The following is an 18,697-nucleotide window of genomic DNA, read 5'->3' on the forward strand; positions in this document are numbered from 1 at the left end:
TCCAAGAGGGCTCACTGCTGTGCCCAGGTGGGTGAGCTGAGGGGAATGAAATTTTAATACAGTCCCATTTCTGCTGTCTGTCAGAACCTGTCAGGTCTGTCCTTCCTGCCATAGTGTGCAGAGAAGTTCTGTTTCCTTCCCAAACGTGCCCAAAGCTGAACAAGCAAATCCTGCCTGTCATGTCATTCCTAATCATTCCGCTGCCTAAAAAAAGGACATGACAGCAGAACAGGATATCCGTGCTCTCTGGTTGACTGCTTTATAAAGCAACTCTGCAACAGGAGGAGAACATTTATGTTGTTTTGTTTAAAAAATAACCCTGGTTTATTCTGGGCTGGAGAATGGCTCTTGATTCTGATGCTTGTGAAGAGATAAAGAGAGCTGTTATTTTTAAGCTTGAAGTTCCCACTCTACTGTGTTTATTTCTCTCCCAGTTTGGTGTCTCTTTTTTAGCTGCTGTACTTGGGGAAAGTAGGGGATTTCCGGACTTGGTTATTTGCCCAGAGAATGCTGAACATCTCAGTCCCTGTATTTTCAGGTTCTAAAGCCACTGAAATGCAGGACTTTGTCAAATGTGTACACTGAGCTCCTGTTAAGTTCAGAAAATCTCTCAGCAAAGAATCCCTAGTCCAGCTGTTGACGTGCTTTGTGGTGAACACAGCAGGGATTTTCTGCTCAAATGACCTTTCTCCATGGTTTTTTTCATCCTTGCTACAGAATCTGAACCAGAACCCCCGGACGCTGCTGCCCAAGTTTTATGGGCTGTACTGTGTGCAGTCCGGGGGCAAAAACATCCGCGTGGTCGTGATGAACAACATCCTGCCTCGAGTGGTGAAAATGCACCTGAAATTTGACCTCAAAGGCTCAACCTACAAACGCCGGGCATCCAAGAAGGAAAAAGAAAAGTCCAGCCCTACGTACAAGGACCTGGACTTCATCCAAGACATGCCCGAGGGCCTGATGTTGGATGCAGACACCTTCAGCGCTTTGGTGAAGACGTTGCAGCGAGACTGTCTGGTAAGGAGGGGGCAGCTCAGAGGTAGGGTAAAGAGCCTCTGTGGCTCTCAAGCATGAGGAAGAGCAATCCCCGACTGAGAACCTTGCTAATCTGCTGACCCCAGAGTAGGATCAATCCTTTCTCCTGCCCTTTTCCCTGAAAGCCAAGCAGTAGAGTTGGATCTCATGGCAGCCTCTGAGGACTGAGGCTGTGTTCCTTTGCCTGGTGCATCACACTTTGGCAGTCTGCTCCACTTGTAGCTGCTCTGCTGGAGCATTTTCCCAATCACTGTGCAGCAGATGCAGTAGTGTTGTTTGCAAGTCTTCAGGCCTTTGGTGTGAGTGCGCGATGGCCAAACTCTGTGCAGTCAAGCCCAGAGGTGACTGTTGGTTCAGAAACTTTCAGGCTCTGTCAAAGGAGTTGTTAGTGGGGATGTGGATGGGATGCTTTGCTCTGATTGCTTTGATTCCATGCTTCGGGGGTCTGTATTTCTGCTGCTGGCTTGATATTTTGTCTTTGTTCTTGAACTCAATACTAACCTGTAGGTGTTGGAAAGTTTTAAAATCATGGACTACAGCCTCCTGCTTGGGGTTCATAACATAGACCAGCACGAGCGGGAGCAGCTGTCGGAGGGAGCCCACAGCACGTCGGATGAGAAGCGTCCCGTGGGGCAGAAGGCCCTGTACTCCACAGCCATGGAGTCCATCCAGGGAGGGGCTGCCCGGGGGGAGTCCATAGACACGGACGACACGTAGGTGAAACCTGGGCTCGCCTGTGCTGCTGGGAGAGGCAGAGGTGGAGGCTGGAGTGGGAAGTTCCTAATGAGACCCACAGGAACTGTTCAAGGGAGCAGCTCTCCTGGGATTTTGGTAGTGCTGCCATTGTGGTGGGAAAGGGGGAAGCCAGGGTGGGAAATAGTTCTGTAAGGCTCTGGCCTCACAGCAGTCTCTCTTCTTAGGCCAGGCTGTAGGCTGTCAGCTTGTGTAACAGCCTCTAAACATCCACCCATGCCCTAGGGAGGAGACTCGCTCAGTTCTAGCTCAGCACCCAAATACTGGAGCAGAAGTAGGGATCAGCCTGTCCCTAGGAGCTTGGAGTTCTCCATCACTCCCACCTTTGGAATCCCTGGCAGTTCCCTGAGGCCATCCCAGTGGGGTTAGCAGACAGCAGTGTAGCCAAGTGCTGGAGTCATTGCTGGAGCTGGAGGCTGGGGGTTGCCCCAAGCCTGTGCTGTGCTTGATCTGGGGTTCTGCCTGGCTCCCTGGCTCTTGGGCCAAGGAATTGTGGAGTTTGCTGCTTGCTGCTGTCTGAAACCAGCTGCTGTGGGTTTGATGGAGGGTCAGTCCTGAGAGCTGAGATAATACCGTGGTGTTTCCAGTCCTTCAAGCTGCATCAATAATTGTAGTGGCCTGTCTGGTAGCCCTGTGTTTTGGCTGTGTGCTGATGCTGATGGTTGCTGCACCTTTGGCAGGATGGCATTAGTGTGGACTGGGAATACTCTCACTCTTAAGGGTTTACTGCCCTAATGGCAGACAGCTCTTGCTGACGTGATAAATAACCTGACCCCCAGAATAAAGTAGGCAGGAAAAAACTCCGTGGTACTTTGTGACCCAGGCAGAGCTGTGCCACATGACGCAGGTTCTGTTGTGACAGTGGTGTTTGGCCATGCAGGCAGTGACCCTGGGACACCTGGGGTCAGGCCAGGTCAGTCGGTGACTCCCGTGGTTGTGCACAAAGTGACCACGCAGGTTTTAGGATGTGTCTGACACCACACCAGAGCCCCTTAGCGGGGCTGCTGTTGCCCTTCCCCTGAGCTTGGGTGTTACAGGTGCTCTGGCTGAGGCTGCACCTGCTGAAGTTCTGCTTTACCTGCAGGATGGGAGGGATCCCAGCAGTGAACGGCAAAGGAGAGCGTCTCCTGCTGCACGTTGGAATCATAGATATCCTGCAGTCATACAGGTAGGTAACCTGGCAGTGTGTCTTTTCTGGCTGATAACATCTCTCTTAGTACCAAATGAAAGCAGGGGGGATGTCTTCTCCTGGAGACTGTGAGGATGAGTAGATATGGCTGCCCCAAGCTGGCCATGGGCTTCCATCGTGTCCTTAGAACAGGTGGGAACATACAGCCCTTTGTCCAGGATGATGAGCTGCTCATAAAGAAGTAGTTTCCCACCTCAGTGTGGGAAGCATATCTCCATGGGTGGAAGGTGCATCTCTTCCAGCCCATCTCCTCCTTCTCTACTTCCCAGGCAGTCCTGACCTGGCTGGGGAGATGTTGGACAAAGCTCAGTCCTGGTGACATTGGCAGCTCAGGGATCTCCCCCATAGGGTATGAAAGGGGGCTTAGTACTGAGTGCATGCCTGAATCTGTACCTTTCTTTTTCTCTTCCCTTCTCCTTGGAATTAGGTTCATCAAGAAGTTAGAACACACCTGGAAGGCCCTTGTCCATGATGGGGTGAGTGCCTGTGCAGAGGCAGGAGTTGTCCAAGACTCACAGGATTACCTGGTGGCTGTTCATAGAGCCTGACCTGGCACAGCTGCAGCTGATGAAAGGAGCAGTTCTCACGCAGCAGGGTGGTCCCACTTATTCCCAGCCAGGTTTCCTTGCTCAGTCCAGTTCCTCACATGTTGAGCAGTTGTGCTCACAGCTTTCCTCCCCTGCTCCTGTCTGTCCCTCTCTTCCTCCCGTGACACCAGGAGCACGCACTCAGGTGTGTGTGTTCCTGGGCTGTCAGGAGCCCTGTGCTGTTCTCTTTGGTGACTGGCTGTTTCCACTTCAGCAAGCTCTCTGCCAGCAAATCCCTTCCCATGTTTCCCTGCTGGCTTCATTCCTGCAGCAGCCAGGTGTGTGTTTCTGAAAGAACAACCTTGCATGTGGAAACCGTTCTTCAGTGTTGCATCTCCTGGCTTCCCTTAATGTGGCAAAGGAAATGTGGAGATGCCAAGTCATGGGAACACAGTCACACATCAGAAGCAGAAAGAGCTTCAGTTTTACTATTTTAAACAAAAACATTTGAAATGTATGGAGACCCTTGGCTAAATTTGGGTGTCTGTGTCACATGCAAAGGTATCCAGGTGTACTTGGAATGGCAGCCAGCAAAGCCAGAAGAAATTTCATGTATGCAATCAGGCCAGTGTTTAAAAAAATCCAGGAAGTCTACAAAGGAATAAAATCACCAAAATCCATTATAAAATCACAGCAAGAATATAATCAAATGCAATCAGAGGCAACGCTTCAGGGTTATTTATAGCATTAATTAGAGTGTTTCAGTTAAGCCTTTCCATTTTAAGGCTCTATCAGTGCTAAATGTTGGAATAAAACAGACTGTGTTGGTTGTTACAGAAATTCTGCCTTGAGGGATCATTTTAAAATTAAACAATTGCTTCTTGCTGTTGTAGGACACGGTGTCAGTACACAGACCCAGCTTTTATGCAGAGAGATTCTTCAAATTCATGACCAACACAGTATTTCGAAAGAATTCCTGTAAGTACCAAGTTCAGGGGCTGCTGTGCTGTGAGGCTTTGCCTTGGCCTCGCTGCTGCAGCCCTCACAAGGAGTCTGGGCTGGAGCCTGAGCAGGGTTTTCCACTGGGGTACAGCTGAGAGAGCTGGGGGTGTTCAGCCTGGAGAAGAGAAGGCTCTCGGGAGACTTCAAAGCCCTTTCCAGTGCTTAAAGGGGGCTTAGAAAAAGGAGGGGGAAGGACTTTTATACAGGCAGATAGTGACAGGCAAGGGGCAATGGATTTGAGCTGGCAGGGTTAGATTAGAAGTCAGGAAAAAATTCTTTACTCACAGGGTGGGCAGGCCCTGGCACAGGGTGCCCAGAGCAGCTGTGGCTGCCCCTGGATCCCTGGCAGTGCCCAAGGCCAGGCTGGACAGGGTTTGCAGCAACCTGGGATAGTGCCCATGTCCCTGCCCATGGAGAAAGGGGAATGAGATGGGTTTTAAGGTCCCTTCCAACCCAAAACATTCCAAGATTCCATGATACAGAGCAAAACTGGCAACTGCAGAGTCCTCAGATTGTCACAGCTTGCCTTGGTCTGCTCAGCCTCCCACCCAGTCCCTGCACCTGACCTGGTTCAGTCCAGGAGGTGTGTGTGTGAGGGCAGAGCCTCTCCTTGTGAAGGGAAAAATGCCTTTGGTGGGACAGTAGCTGGTGGTGGTAATTTGACCTTCTGTCTCCCTCCCTCCCCCAGCTCTGAAGTCGTCCCCCTCGAAGAAAGGGCGCAGTGCCTTGCTGGCCGTAAAGACGGCGGGTCCCACTGCAGCGTTCTCGGCCAGCCAGCTGGCCTCCGAGAAGGACGACACCCAGTACGACCTGCGGGCGGCCAGGAGTTACCCCACGCTCGATGATGAAGGTGACAGCCCCGGTCAGGGTATTGGCTCTGTGGTTACCCTCTCTTTCCTAGCAGTTCCTTAGGATCCTCCCCTGTTGTCATCAAGCTCCCCACTGTGCACCGACTGCAGATCTTTCCTCATGGATAGCTCTTCATTGCATGTCTTGCTGTGCTTTGCAGGTGCTAAACCTAACCAGGACAGGGAAGAAGGTAAGAGTACATTGTTTTGTTGCAGCACCAGCAGGTACTTGATGCAACACCTCTGCATCAAAGGAGACCAAATCCCTGTTTTGCAGCACTGTGGGGTTCTGCAGTAAAAATGGTCACCTGCATCACTGCTGCAAGACAGCTGCTGCCAAGGGGCACCATAAGTCATAGCCCAAAAGCCATCAGAAAGTTGCATTTTCTACCCTTTAAAAAAGGTGGGGGGAGGGAGGGTGACTGGGAACTGCAGCACTCCAATGACAGTGTTTGGGCAGTTAAAACAGGTAGGATCTTGCCACTGGAAAACAGAGGAATGGGCTGGTTCTGTGCTGCCTTTCCTTCACTTCCATCTGGCTGCATTTACAGCTGAGTGCTGGGGGGCACATGGGTGTTGGATTGCTCCCTGTGCAAAGCACTGGACACTCAATTCATCTCTTAATTCACTTGGATATTTATCCCTGGTGATCCAAGCCTTTAATCCAGCTTTGGTCACCAGTGAGACGTCTTCATTGGCATTCTGTTCCCTGCCTGTTGTGCTGGAAGTGGTGCTGACTGGCTCTCTCCAGAGGACGCCGTGGGAGAGGCTGTCATGTTCACGGACCCAGCTAAACTTCTGCCTGTCTGTGGTTTGAGTGCCCAGTCCCAGTGCGGGTGTGCAGGTTCATGGTGGAACAGCCTCTCACGGGGCTGGTGTAGGTGAAGTGGTGGTGTTTGACCTAATTATCTCTTCTTCCTGCCTCTCCCCTGCCTGTGCTCTGGGCCAGCAGGCAGGCCAGACCTGCTCCCTTGCACTCCTCCTTCCTTTGAAGAAGCTACCACGGCCTCCATAGCCACGACACTATCGTCAACATCCCTCTCTGTTCCCGAGCGATCTCCCTCGGAGACCTCTGAGCAGCCCAGGTACAGGTGAGGACACTCCTCCCCTGCTCCCACTGGCACCGAGTGGCTGCTGTTCCTCTCCGTGCTGCAGATCCCGGCAGGCTGCCCTGCACCCTGCAATGCTAATGACCGATTTTAATTATATCTCTCCTGGGAGCAAGCAGACACAGCTTTGATGGGATTAATTATTGCTGGAAGAAGTGTCAGCTGTTAAGTAGAACATCTCCCTCATGGGGTGTGGAGGTAGATTTGGGGACAGTGCAGGAGTTCTGGCTTAAATTGCTCCTAACAAACTCTTCTGTTTTCTTTCCGCAGGAGGCGTACACACTCCTCAGGGCAGGATGGCAGGTGAGAAATGGGTCTCCTATCTTCTTTTCTCATCTTCTCTCTGCTGCACAGAGACCTCATGCTTATCCCTGTGCAAAGGTCTCTTAGAGGGCTGAGTGGGAATTTCAGCAGCTCCAGGATTTTGGCATGGTCCTCTGCAGGATGCTGAGCTGCTTCTGCAATCAGATGATCCCCATTTCTTACACAGAATTTTCCTTGCAAGCAGATCTCTTAGTATTTTGAAAATAGCACAGTTATTTGATAGGAAAGGGGACAACAGTGTTGTCCAAATTTACCCACCCACCCAGCACCAGAGTCAAGGAAGGTCATTTAAGTCCCTTTAAGAGAGTAAGTGAGCCTTGACAGCAGGAACTTTCCTCCTCTGAGCATCTGCTTGTGGCCTGGGCAAAGTGAAAGGCCTCTGACTTCAGAAGGCACTGAGCACCCTCAGTCCCCACAGAAGTAGCTTCCACTGTCTTCAGAAATCTGTGAGGTTTTTTCCCTCCTGTGGTGTCTTAGAGCCAAGGACAAGGCAGGATAGAAATGCTGTGCTGCAGAGGGGTGTCTGATTTAAATCAGAGGCTCATATCATGGAATTACTGTGCGTTATTGTGGAATTATTTTGCACCAGTAAAAATGACCCCATTGCGCATGTCAGCAGGATCTGCACGAGGAGCCAGCAGATGCTGCTGGCTCTGCCCTGCTTTCCAGGACACTGTGTAGGTGTAGTAGGCTTTGAAATGACATCAGAGACTCAGTCCCAGGATGTGCCGTAGCCAGAGGAGCCTGACAGGCTGATGTCCTCTCTCCCTGCATCAGTGTTTGGTGCTTGGAAGGAAAGGACTTTGGAAGATGAGGGTTTGCCCCATGTTACAGGCATCTGCCGTTGTTCCAAGCTTTGAGTGGTTTGCTGAGTTCAGTTGATGTGCATTGTGAAAAAATCCCTTTCTGTGGTACTTCCCAATGAAAATACCTCTGGATGCTGCATGTTGCTGAATCCTGGCAAATTTCTGTCCCTGGAGGGTCTCGCTGTGTGAAGTGTCAGGGGCTTGTGGAGTACCTCATATCCTGTAGAATCCAGTGCTAGAAATTGCTGAAAATTGGAGACTTAAACCCAGGCCCCAGTGGTGGTGCCCATGTGGCAAATGCAGGGACTTCATCCAAAACAGTTTGGACTCAATGGTGCCTCATGGAGGGAGGGAGCTGCTGTAGTATGTGACTGCTCCTCCAGAAATAGGTCAGGTGAATCAGAGTGACCTGGGAGCATTCAGGGAGCTCAGTGGCTTGGTCAGAGTAGATCTGTCTGTTACAAATTTACCAAAGCTACACTGACCTTCTGCAGGTGTTTGTCTGCAGGCCACCTTTGCTGTTTTTTGCCTAATTTGTCCCTTCTAGTGCCAGTGCCTCCATGTGCCCTTCCTGGGAGAGCAGGGACCTGTGTACTTGTAGAGCTCTCTGGGATCCCCTGGTGAAAACCAGTGCAAGCACAAATTTATTAAAGCAAGAATTTACATTCCTGAGCTGAGATGGAAAAAGCCTTACCCAATTTGCTCAAGAATGTGTCACGCCTCTGGTTATTCTTGTCTGCTGGGGAATTCACTCCAGGTTTGAGGTCCAGCCCTGTGAGGAAGAGAGGAGCGAGCTCCTTGCGTGGAGCTGGACAGAAGTTGCTGCCCACTGGCCCCAGCTCTGGTCAGAGCCAGCCTGGAGCAGGACAGTGCTGTCAGTGAACCCAGAGCTCAGCCCTTCTCTGACAACTGCCCCTTGGCTTGGCAGGCTCCCGCTCCTCCTTCCCATGGGGACAGTGGAGCCAGCCCTGCTGGCACAAGTAATTACTCTAATAACATGAGGTATTAAAGTGAAGACTGTCAGAAACAGTTCCAGAGTGTGCAAATAAATCTGATGTCAACCCTGGAGCAGCTTTAATGTGCTGGGAGTCTTGGAAGAGGTCAGAGGCTCTGGCCTGGTGCTGGGCTAACTCTGGATACAAGTTTTCCCTGGAGGCCAGTTCTCTTTGCTCCCATGCTCCATCTGACACTGCCCATCTTTCCTACAGCACTGGTTGTTTAACTCCTTTGCTCTTGTCCTCTTCTCCCACCATGTTATTCCTGAGTGCTGCAATCTTCCAGGACTGACTCTTTTTCCTGGGAGTTTTGGTTATCCAAACCCTCAATGCTGAGAGGTCTGAGTGCTCCCTCTGAGCTGAAATCAGCCACTGTCTGCGGCTGGGAGCCGGGTGCCACAGTCACAGCAGCAGCAGCGCTGTGCTGGGGCAGAGCTGCACAAGAGGCTTGGCTGGCTCAGGACTGATTCAGGCTGACCTAAAATTGAGGGCTGTGCATAACTCCTGCCCAGCTGAGCCTTTGGGCCTGTCTCTCTTTGGTTTCCAGGTCACACGAGGAGGTGCGGGTCGAGGAGGAGGTTCAGCAAATCAGTGTCGAGCTGGAGCCCAAGTGTGACGTTGAGATTGTAGCTCCTGAAGAAGAAAAGGTCAAAGAGTGAGTGGTTTAAGAGTGTCGAGCAGAGCCCACACGGTGGGTTTTGACCTGTGGCTGCTTGTGCTGGAGGCTTTGCCGGTCTCCAGCTTTGCTGGGTGTTGGGTGAGGCTGAGAACAGTTCTGACCTGCCCTGCCCTGCCCTGACCTTTCAGGATGTGACAGCATAGCATCTTCAGCTCCTCTGTAATAAATCAGTTCTGCTTGCTCCTGTCCTGATTGCAGTGACTAGACTGTCATTTCTTTCCCCTTTGCAGAGAGGCAGCTTCTTCAGCCTGTGCCATTGTCACATCCACAGCCACCGTAGAGGTGGAGACGGCCAGCCAGGCCTCGGAACCAGCCAGCCAGGCCTCGGATGAAGACGACGTGCCAGTCACAGACATATACTTTGTAAGAGACCTTCTCCACCTGACCTTTGGGGTGTGATGGGAAGGGTTGGACAAGGCTGTCAGTATCCATTCCAGGCAGTTGGGTGCAGGGCAGTGGCTGCCCTGCGCCATCTTGGTGTAGAGCACCTTGAGACCTTGATGCTGGGTGGGTTTCTGAATGCAGGGAACTGGATTAACCCTTGGAGAACTCAAACCAGCATCTAGTGGAGCTCACACAGGTGGCACTCCTGCTGTGGATGTAGCTGTAGCTGTGCTGCTCTACTTCCAAGCACAAGTGCTTATCTAGGCCAGCACATTTGCTCTTGGGACAAGCCAAGGTGATGTGGGTGCAACAGAGAGGTTCTTCCTTCCTCAGCCAGAGATCTTGGCTGCTTTCCTGACACAAACATGGCCTAGACCCAAGGGGAGGTGGTTGCAGAGGGTGACCTTGGGCTTTGGTGAACTCCGGCTTTTCCTTTCCCTGCAGGCTGCATTAGGTGATGCAGTGGGAGTCTAGTGCTGAGCCAGGGAGTAAGTTGGTGGTTGGCAGCAGAGTGCCGTGGAGCCTGGCGCTGGTCCTCACTCAGCTCCCACAGTGGCTGAGCAACTTCTGCAGACCAGAGAAGAGGTTTTTTAGCAACATGTACCTGTCCCATGGATTCAACGGAGCAGAGCTGAGTGCCTGTCCCACGAGAGCTGAGCTCTCTCTCATGCCTTGGCACTGGAACCCTCATTAAAAGAGGTGCCCGGCTTCTCCCTGCTCCAACTTGTTGCTGTTGGTTCTGTGGTGCTGGAGATGAGCTGAGCCCATGTGATGGGCTCCTTCAGGCTAAACTAAAATGCAGCATTGGCCTTTCCCTGAGCTCTTGTGACTCTGCTGCAGAGCTGCTCACTCATTGCCGAGTCACTGTGAGGCTCGTGGGAGCTGTGGAAGGAATCAGCCCTGTTTTACAGCTTGTTTGGAGTTGGATGCATGCTGTTCAAAATGCAAACGGCTCCTCTAACACGGCTGCCCCTTCCTTGCCTGTGGATGGCAGCTGTGTGCAGGCAAATCTTGCCTGCTCTCCTGGCAAGTGTCTTCTAGCGAGGGTCAGCTCCTCTTCCTCCCTGTCCCTGGGCATATGGACTCCGCCCAGCTTGAGGGGCACCTCTGTCCAAGAGAAAATTCTGCAGAGTGTTCTTGAGAGCGTGACTGACTGCTCATCAGCATTTCATACTTCATCTGAGTCTGAGTTTTGCATTAAATGTGTGTTGTGTGCTGTGGAGTGTTTGTCACTGCTGGGATGAAGGGAAAAGCTAATTGGGGTTCCCATGGGCACTCTCCTTGGAAAGCCACTTGAGCTGGAGCTCAGGTGAGGCTGCACCCGTGTGCTCAAGCAGCACCACAGCTGCTCCTACAGGAATGCTCAGGGGCAATGGTGGGTGAAGGGTTGGTGTGTACAGAGGAGGATTTGGCCAGTCCCAGAGGACTGTGATCTGATCACTGCAAGTCTGCTCCTGGAGAGCACTTCATTCTCCTGTTCATCCCCAGGGAATAAAAGTGCAGAGTGTGGCAGGGCATGGGCACCGCTCTCCCCTGCTCTCCCCTGCACGGCTTTCCCACCTGCTCACCCGTTCAGGCCTGGAGTTGCCCAACCCCTTGTTTTTTGCTTTCTCTTTCATCCTCTCTTTCACATCACCCTTTTTTTCCTCTGTTTCCTTTCTCACCTCACTTGTCCTGGGCCACCCAGTTCACAGATGGGAGGTACTGGATTTACTCTCCCCGCCAGCGCAGACTCCGAACTACCTCGCATTCCTCTGGGATTGTAAGTGACCATGCCAGCACAGCATGTAGGGGAGCAGAGCTGCAGCTTTGAAACACTGGGGCCAGCACCCCATTTCCCTCGACGGCTGGGGCTCTGGATTGAGTGGGCATTAGGAACCAGCCCAGCAGAAATGGGGGAAGCATACTGAAATGACACCAGTGGATCTCCTTGTAGGATCTGGGAGAATCATGAGCTCTGTCCTGCTTTTCTGCAGACTGGTGACACAGCTCCTACCCCGGCATGGGCCGTAATGTCACCCAGCCCTTGGGAAAAGTGAGAGTGATGAGGCCCTGGCACAGGTTGCCCAGAGAACCTGTGGTTGCCCCATCCCTGGCAGTGTCCAAGGCTAGGTTGGATGGGCTTGAAGCAGCCTGGGATGGTGGAAGGGGATTACATGGCAAGGGGGGATACTGGGTGATCTTCCAATCCAAATTGGTCTGTGATTCTGAGTACCAGACCTGGCCAGGGAGGCACCGGGGCCTCTATAGATGATGTCAGGCTCAGCTCCCTCAGCCCAGGAAGAGAGTTTTAAAGACACCATTAAGATGTTTCGAAGCTTCCAAAAATCCAGTTGCAAACAGAACTGTTTTGGCTTGTGGGGAGCAGCTCATAAACTAAATGAGGCAGGAGGTGGTGCTGAGTTAGGGCTGGTTTCAGCTCTCCAGCCCTTCTCAGCATCACCAGTGTGCTCCCTCCTCACTGAAGGTGTTCTGTGAGCAGGGAGGATTTTACTTCCCAAAAGATGCAGGGAGGCATTTGAGTTTTAGGGGCTGAATCTAGAGCTGAGATTGTTCTGGGGTTTAGCATTTCCCTTCTCAGGCTTTGGGAGAGCTGCTGTCCCCACGGGGTGCTGGCAGTGCTGCCGGAGCCTCGCACAAGTGCTGGTGCAGCCTGGTGCTCCCATTTGGGTACTGGGCATGGGGAAGCAGGGGCAGGAATGTGCCCCTTGCCATGGCTGATGGCATGAGGAAGGTGCTGCACCTCTGTGGGCAAACAGGCAACTCCTCCTGCAGCTCCTCCTGCCCCTCAGCTGGGTTTGCCTGCTCCGGCACCGGGAGGGGTAGTGCCAAGCACTGGATGCTCCTTTATCTCCCGCAGCTCCCCGCATGCATCCAAGCTCCTAAAAGGCTCTGAAAGAGACTGGCTGGAGCATGTGGTTCAGTCAGGATGGATAAAAAAGAGGATGTGGATCATGCTTGATGTGGTGGGGAGCTTTCCTGTACCTCTGACAGAGCCCTGAGAGAAGCTCCAGAAAGGGGTTTCTCAACCCTCCTTCCTCCCAGACCCACTGGTCTCTACTAATGGAGCTGCAGTTACTGGAGGGTTCAGCATGTGGAGCCCAGTGCTTCAAAGCTTCTCTGGCTTCTTGTAGTTCCTTGTACATTGTAGACTGTCACAGTTCCTGGGCTGGGAACACCCAGGCTTCTTCCAAGCACCCAGTTCTGTTTCTCTTCCTTTGCAAATGCCAGGCTGTGTCAAAGGGGGCAGTTTCCTCTCTGTGGGAGCTCCGCTGGAGACTAAAAGAGCCTGTTCACAATGTAAATTGCCCCTGGGAACCCTGGAAGCAGAGACCAGCCCTTGAATCTGTGCTGTGTTGGCAGCAGAGTGTGTCTTCTCACACCAATGCCCAGTGCTGTGATAACTGTCCCTCAAGGCACACCTCCTTCCCCTCATTCTTTCCAGGGTCCAGTTGTGTTTTGCCTCCTGTGTTGTACTTGTTCCCATCACCCCACTGTCCCCAGGATCTCAGCAATAACTGTTTCCTTTCTGTGGCCACCATCCGCCATGGTCTCACCCCAGCTCCGCTGCCTTCTGCAGAGAAGGAGGAAGGCACAGCAAACAAATCCAGTTTCCCTGTAAAAGCCCTCCTGGATATCAGTTTGTAGCATGCACAGGGCTCTAGAAATGGGAGGGTGAGAGCTGGTATCGGGTAGCAGGAACCCAGAGCTGTCACTGCTCTTAGGTAAGTCACTTCCCAAGTCTCTAGGTTTCTCTGGAGCCGGGGTGATGCCATGGCAGGGAGCTGAGGTTTCCCTGACATCTCAAAAGCTCTAAAACTCTGTCCCTACAAGAGGAGAGGTTGTGCCACCCCCACTGCAGCTGGCGCAGGTCCCGTGTCCCGGCTGGCAGGGAGCAGGTACGTGCTGAGGATGAGGAGGGCTCCTCTGCTGAGAGCTGGCTCTGGGCTCAGTGCTCTCCCTCCAGGTGGACAGCTGTTCTTACTGTATTGTCTCCTACTCTTTTTATTTTCTCCTTTTATTTTTTCCTCTTCTCTCCTTTGCTCCCTGCTCTGCTGCTGCTCTCCCTGCATTCTCCCTGCCGTCTCTGGCCACTCTGGCAGCCGACAGACGAGAGGAGTTGGGTTTACTCCCCGCTCCACTATAGCGCTCAGCTCCACTCTGTCTCCGATGAGGAGAGCGATACAGTAAGTGTCCAACAGCCGTGTGCCGGGTGCCCGGTGGGTCGAGGTCAGAGTTTGTGCTCCCTCTGCAAGATCAGCTTGGCCTCTGGCAGCCTGGGGCTCCTGCATGGCTGCAGCAGAGCCCGGCTGCCTCCCGGGTCAGCTCTGTGCTGGCAGAGCCCCGGCCCGCTCAGCAAGGGCTGTGGCTTATTCCCAGTTGTTTGGTGCAGGGAAAGCTTTGGGGACCTCAGGTTTTCCAGACATGTTGCCCTTGCTGGAGGATGTAGAACAGCCTCTCTGGTTGTGCTGGGAAGTTGGCGGGACACAGACCTGACTGATGTGGGCACTGGTGCTCAGGGGTTGGTTCTCTTTCCCCTCACGACCAGAAAGACATTGAGGGGCTGGAGCGTGTCCAGAGAAGGGAGTGGAGCTGGGGAAGGGGCTGGAACACAAGTGTGATGAGGAGCAGCTGGGGGGGCTCAGCCTGGAGAAAAGGAGGCTCAGGGGAGACCTTGCTCTCCACAACTCCCTGACAGGAGGGTGCAGCCAGGCAGGGGTTGGGATCTGCTCCCAGGCAACAAGGGACAGGACAAGAGGAAACAGCCTCAAGCTGTGCTAGGGGAGATTTAGGTTGGATATTTGGTAAAATTTCTTCACTGAAAGGGGATTGTCAGGTATTGGAACAGGCTGCCCAGGGCAGTGGTCAAACAGCATGGTGGTGGTGCTGGGCTGATGGTTGGACTTGGTAATCTTGGAGGTCTTTGCCCACCTTAATGATTCCATGATTCTGTGACTCTCTTCTCTCTGCCTCTTGCAGTAATCTCTATGCAGACACAGAAGTCCCAGAGAGCAGCGATTCCCTCTGCAGGTCGATGTGTTCCCTTTTCGTTGATGCAGCCATTCCAGTGGGATGGGGAAGAGCTTGCTGACACCAGTATTGCTGCACTGCAGGATCCCGGGCACTGCGTTTCAGAATGGAGCAAAACTATAACCATGTATTTCTACTTATCCCAGATGTGGGCAGCAAAGAAACCACCCGCTCACCCGCAGCTCCCAGCAGAGAATTCCAGCTGGATGTAGAGAATCCTGGGTAGTTACCACAGTGTTTTCCAGACGTGCACTACCGTAGCTACCTATCCATGTGTGATACTGTGAACCTTTTTAATTTTGTAATCATGTATTTATTTCTTTTATCTTTGCACAGAGACAGCACAAATGTGCTTTTTTAAACATTTAGTTTACTGCACTTTTTTTTTTACTTTTTTTTCTTTTTTTTCTTTTTTTTTTTTTTTTGGGTCATATATTTGTTCATCAGAAAGGAGCATGAGACCTCACCGAAGAATGGGTAGGAGCACATTGCTGGGGAGGGCAGGGACCGGAGTGGCTTCATGCGAGGCAGCAGTGTGGTCTGACCAACTGAGGGAGTCAGGAGGTTTAAGGCTGTCCAGACTCTGCCACGGTTTTTCTGAGTGGCCCAAGGCGAGTCACTAAACCATTCTGTGCCTCGGTTTCCCCTGTGCTAATGGGTGCACAGTACCCACTTCTGTTACAGCACTTAAACCCTGGGATGAAAGGTGCTATGAAAATGAAATGTATTAAAGGCCATGGAATAGAATTGCTCCCATGCTACCATAGTCCAAAGTAGCCATGCCAATTCACTTGGATCCAAACTCCCTAGCGACTTCTCCTGTCTGTACCACTGCGGGGCAGCACACAGTTCCTGGCGACAGTGACATGGACTCCTCGGCTCTCCCCGAAGTCGTGACGGGCTCCACCTTCACCCTGTGCTGCACTGCTGCGCCACCCCTCCCTCTGTGCTTGGAGTCCACGCTTCATCCGACCGGCCGCCGCCTGCTCCGGACCCACGGGCACGGACAGATGGGAACTGGGCACCTCCCAAGCCCGGCCGCGTTGGAGGGCGAGTTCCCCACTCTGCCCGGCCCATGTGGGGCTTGTCCAGACCCTGCATCCTCCTGGAGCCACTCAGCCCCTCACCTGCTCGTGGGTGTACCCTGGGGTCACGGACACTGGGTTCACAAGTCCCCTCCGCCCCTCAGGGCAGGCAGGGAGATGTTCAATCGCTGGAGGCAGGAACAGAAGCCTGGCTCTGCCATGGAATTGTGCCAGCACTGCTGTGCTCATGGACTCTTGGACAGAAAGCTGGGTGACTGGGGTGTTGCTTGGGGTCACGTCTGCTGGTGGAAATCCCTGCTGCGGGTGTCTGAGAGGGTTTGCTTTGCGAGGGCTGCAGGCTATAGGTGAGAGAATTCGGTGTCACGGGGTAGTGTTGAGGCTCATCCATCAGCAGGACACATATCATAGCATTGTCTGGAATCCAGCAATCCCATCCTCATCTCCCAGAGAGAAAACAGGAAATCCTTTAGACCAGAGGGAGACAGGTCTTGTTCGTGTGCTTTATGAACCTCACTTGAGAAAGAGGGTTGAAATCTCTTTATTCCCTTTACAATCTTCACTGTCCTTGGGATTCCCTGTAGAGGGGTGGGGAAGCAGGACCCTGCTCTCAGGCCTCAGTCCCCACAATCTGTCTTCACAGCAGCACTCAGGAGCGGTTATGTTGGGTCCCAGGAGGTAGCTGGGCTGATGGGAAGCTCTTCCTTCTGTACTGTGCTGAACTTAGTGAGACTCTTCAGGAACTGATGGGTTTTTTCTTGCCTGGAATACAGGACCTGGACTTCCCTTCCCTGCCTGTGGATGCAGAAGGCTGCGAGTTGTGCTTCTTGGGAGCACAGTCTGGGGATTGTGCAAGTTGCTGCTGTTCATGTATCCATGTATTTACCAAATAGTCTATCAAAAGTCTCTCAAGAAACTCTCCCCTTTCCGTCGCTGCTTGGCAGCTCGTTCTCCCAGCTGCAGCTCCTGCCCCAGCCCACCTGCCTGTGCCACCCGGGGGGCTCTGCAGGCTGGGGGGGGCTCAGGGCTTGGTGGAGGGGAATGGGAGCCGTGCAATACCTACAGCCTCACCTGCCTCTGGGCTCAAGGCAAGGGGCTTCAAAAAGCTAAAAATGCAACCTATTTTTCCTCCAGCAGTGTGCATAGAACAGCCAGGGGGAGCCACACCCCTGCTGCAAGGGCTGCTGTTGAGTGCTGTGCTGGAGGAGGGGGCTCTGGGGGGGAACCAGGGTGGGCTCGAGCTGTTCTGACCCAGGCCCCTGCCCTGGGACCACCTCGGTCAGGAGCTGGAGTGTTTGGCCTCATCAGGACTTTCCAGCCACCTGAAATCAAGCCTCTTTTTTGAGATGGTTTAAGCATTGCTGATGGAGATTTTATTCTTTCCCCTTATTTCTAGGGGTCTCTAAAGCTGCTTGGCCTCTGTGCAGGGAGTGTCCCAGAGAATGAGCTTTGTGAGCTGGAGCTGTGCTTGGGTCCTGAGAGAGGAGGTGAACCCAGAGCTCCTGCAGCATGTTCGTTTCAAAGAATTGTCTTCCCTTTTTGAGATGATCCTTGTGCAGTTCTGTAATGACCCTCTGGAGCAGGTCTGGACGGGTCGGGGTGGTCCTGTAAGAGGAAGGGGCAAAGGCTTAGAACAGCTTTGTCAAGGGGACAAGGAGGAACCTTCCTGTAGGGAGATGCTGATCTGAAATGGAAACTGCCCCTGTTCAGGCTGGCACAGTCCCTGCCGTGTCACCTCCTGTCCCAGCAGCTCAGTGCTGGGGAACTGTTCAGTCTCTGCTTCCCACAGAGGCTTCATGAAAGGACCTTGGATTTTAGAGCTCATTCTTGGCCCCCCTCTGCACGGCACTGCAGGGGAGCAGCAGCAGTTCTGGAGCATGTCACAGGCACTGCCAGTGCTGCCTGGGCAGGAACAGCACTTGCCCATGGAAAAGAGCATCCTTGGTCTGAACGTTCCTCCAGCTGCACTTCAGCTCATTCTGGACTTGAGTTGCTGTTCTCTGCTGGGCTCTCCTGAGTGACCCAGCAGGTGCTGTCCAGGCTCTCTCATCCATGTGTCTTGTACTCTGAGATTCGACCCCGCAGGACAGCCCCTTCCCACATAGGTCTGTGTGCCACTGCTGTCCATCCCTGTCGTCCCACACAGGATCTCAGGCTCTGTGGGACATGCCCTGACCATTGCCTGGTGCTGGGGCTGCAGGTGAGCTCTCCCTGCCAGGTAAGGGGCTGGCAGGAGAAAATGGGCATCTCTGTCCTGGAGTTTGTAGTCAGGCTCCTGTAAAGGCTCTGGGGCAAACCCAGGAGCTCGTAGAGAGACACTCAACACATACAGAGGGGGTGCAGCTTTTGGCTGCCGCTGTGTCTCCCGCGGCGTGTGCCGGAATTGCACTTCGGGGAGTTTTTTAGAAGGCAGAGCACTCACAGGACTTGGTCCAAGGCAGAGGCGTTCGCAGGGCTCCGTCGCCCCCCGCATTCCCCTTCTCATTCCCAGCCACTGCTCCAGCGCTTCCCGAGCGGACAAGGAGAAAGCCAGGGCTGAGGCGTCTTGGGCCGTGCCTGAAGGTTTTTTTCTGTCCATGTCTACACGCGCTGTGTGTCCCGGTGGCTGTCCCGGTTCCCACCCACGTCTGTCCCGGTGGCTGTCCCGGTTCCCACCCACGTCTGTCCCGGTGGCTGTCCCTGTCCCCACGCGTGTCCCAGTGGATGTCCCCGTGGATATCGCTGTTCCCACACGCGCCCGTGTGCTGGATGCTCGGCGGAGGGGGCGCGGGCGCTGCGGCCGGACGGGGACGCCGATGCTGGGGTGTTATCCCGTCTCTGTTCCGGGGCTCGAGGCCTGGGCGCTTTTTTTTTTTTTTTTCTCGGTTGTTTTGAGGGTTTTTCTCCTCCTTCTCCGGGGCGCCCCTTTTCCAGAGATCTGTACCCCGCTCTGATAAAGCGTTCTGCAGTCTGTGCTGTGCTCTCGGGCTCTC

At 53.3% G+C, this 18,697-nt stretch overlaps 1 protein-coding gene across 13 annotated transcripts in view; it reads left to right on the top strand.

Annotated features, from left to right (window-relative positions):
- The window catches only part of PIP5K1C (phosphatidylinositol-4-phosphate 5-kinase type 1 gamma), a 52,114-nt gene extending 33,430 nt beyond the window's left edge, over nucleotides 1-18,684 (top strand). Inside the window, exons 7-20 of one of the 13 annotated variants that reach the window (XM_032092875.1) lie at nucleotides 718-1,017; nucleotides 1,543-1,748; nucleotides 2,873-2,956; nucleotides 3,405-3,453; nucleotides 4,398-4,482; nucleotides 5,195-5,374; nucleotides 5,516-5,545; nucleotides 6,304-6,445; nucleotides 6,734-6,766; nucleotides 9,136-9,243; nucleotides 9,498-9,630; nucleotides 11,339-11,413; nucleotides 13,755-13,838; nucleotides 14,632-18,684. In XM_032092875.1, the coding sequence (XP_031948766.1) occupies nucleotides 718-1,017; nucleotides 1,543-1,748; nucleotides 2,873-2,956; nucleotides 3,405-3,453; nucleotides 4,398-4,482; nucleotides 5,195-5,374; nucleotides 5,516-5,545; nucleotides 6,304-6,445; nucleotides 6,734-6,766; nucleotides 9,136-9,243; nucleotides 9,498-9,630; nucleotides 11,339-11,413; nucleotides 13,755-13,838; nucleotides 14,632-14,634 (1,512 nt within the window). In that variant the 3' untranslated portion in view covers nucleotides 14,635-18,684. Of the gene's footprint in view, nucleotides 1-717; nucleotides 1,018-1,542; nucleotides 1,749-2,872; nucleotides 2,957-3,404; nucleotides 3,454-4,397; nucleotides 4,483-5,194; nucleotides 5,375-5,515; nucleotides 5,546-6,303; nucleotides 6,446-6,733; nucleotides 6,767-9,135; nucleotides 9,244-9,497; nucleotides 9,631-10,095; nucleotides 10,874-11,338; nucleotides 11,414-13,754; nucleotides 13,839-14,631 lie in introns of those variants that run through there. The other 12 variants (XM_032092876.1, XM_032092877.1, XM_032092878.1 and 9 more) reach the window with 12 other exon arrangements.
- Nucleotides 18,685-18,697: the final 13 nt, after the last annotated feature.

The sequence above is a fragment of the Corvus moneduloides genome, chromosome 28, assembly GCF_009650955.1.
Source record: "Corvus moneduloides isolate bCorMon1 chromosome 28, bCorMon1.pri, whole genome shotgun sequence".
Lineage (NCBI taxonomy): Eukaryota > Metazoa > Chordata > Aves > Passeriformes > Corvidae > Corvus > Corvus moneduloides.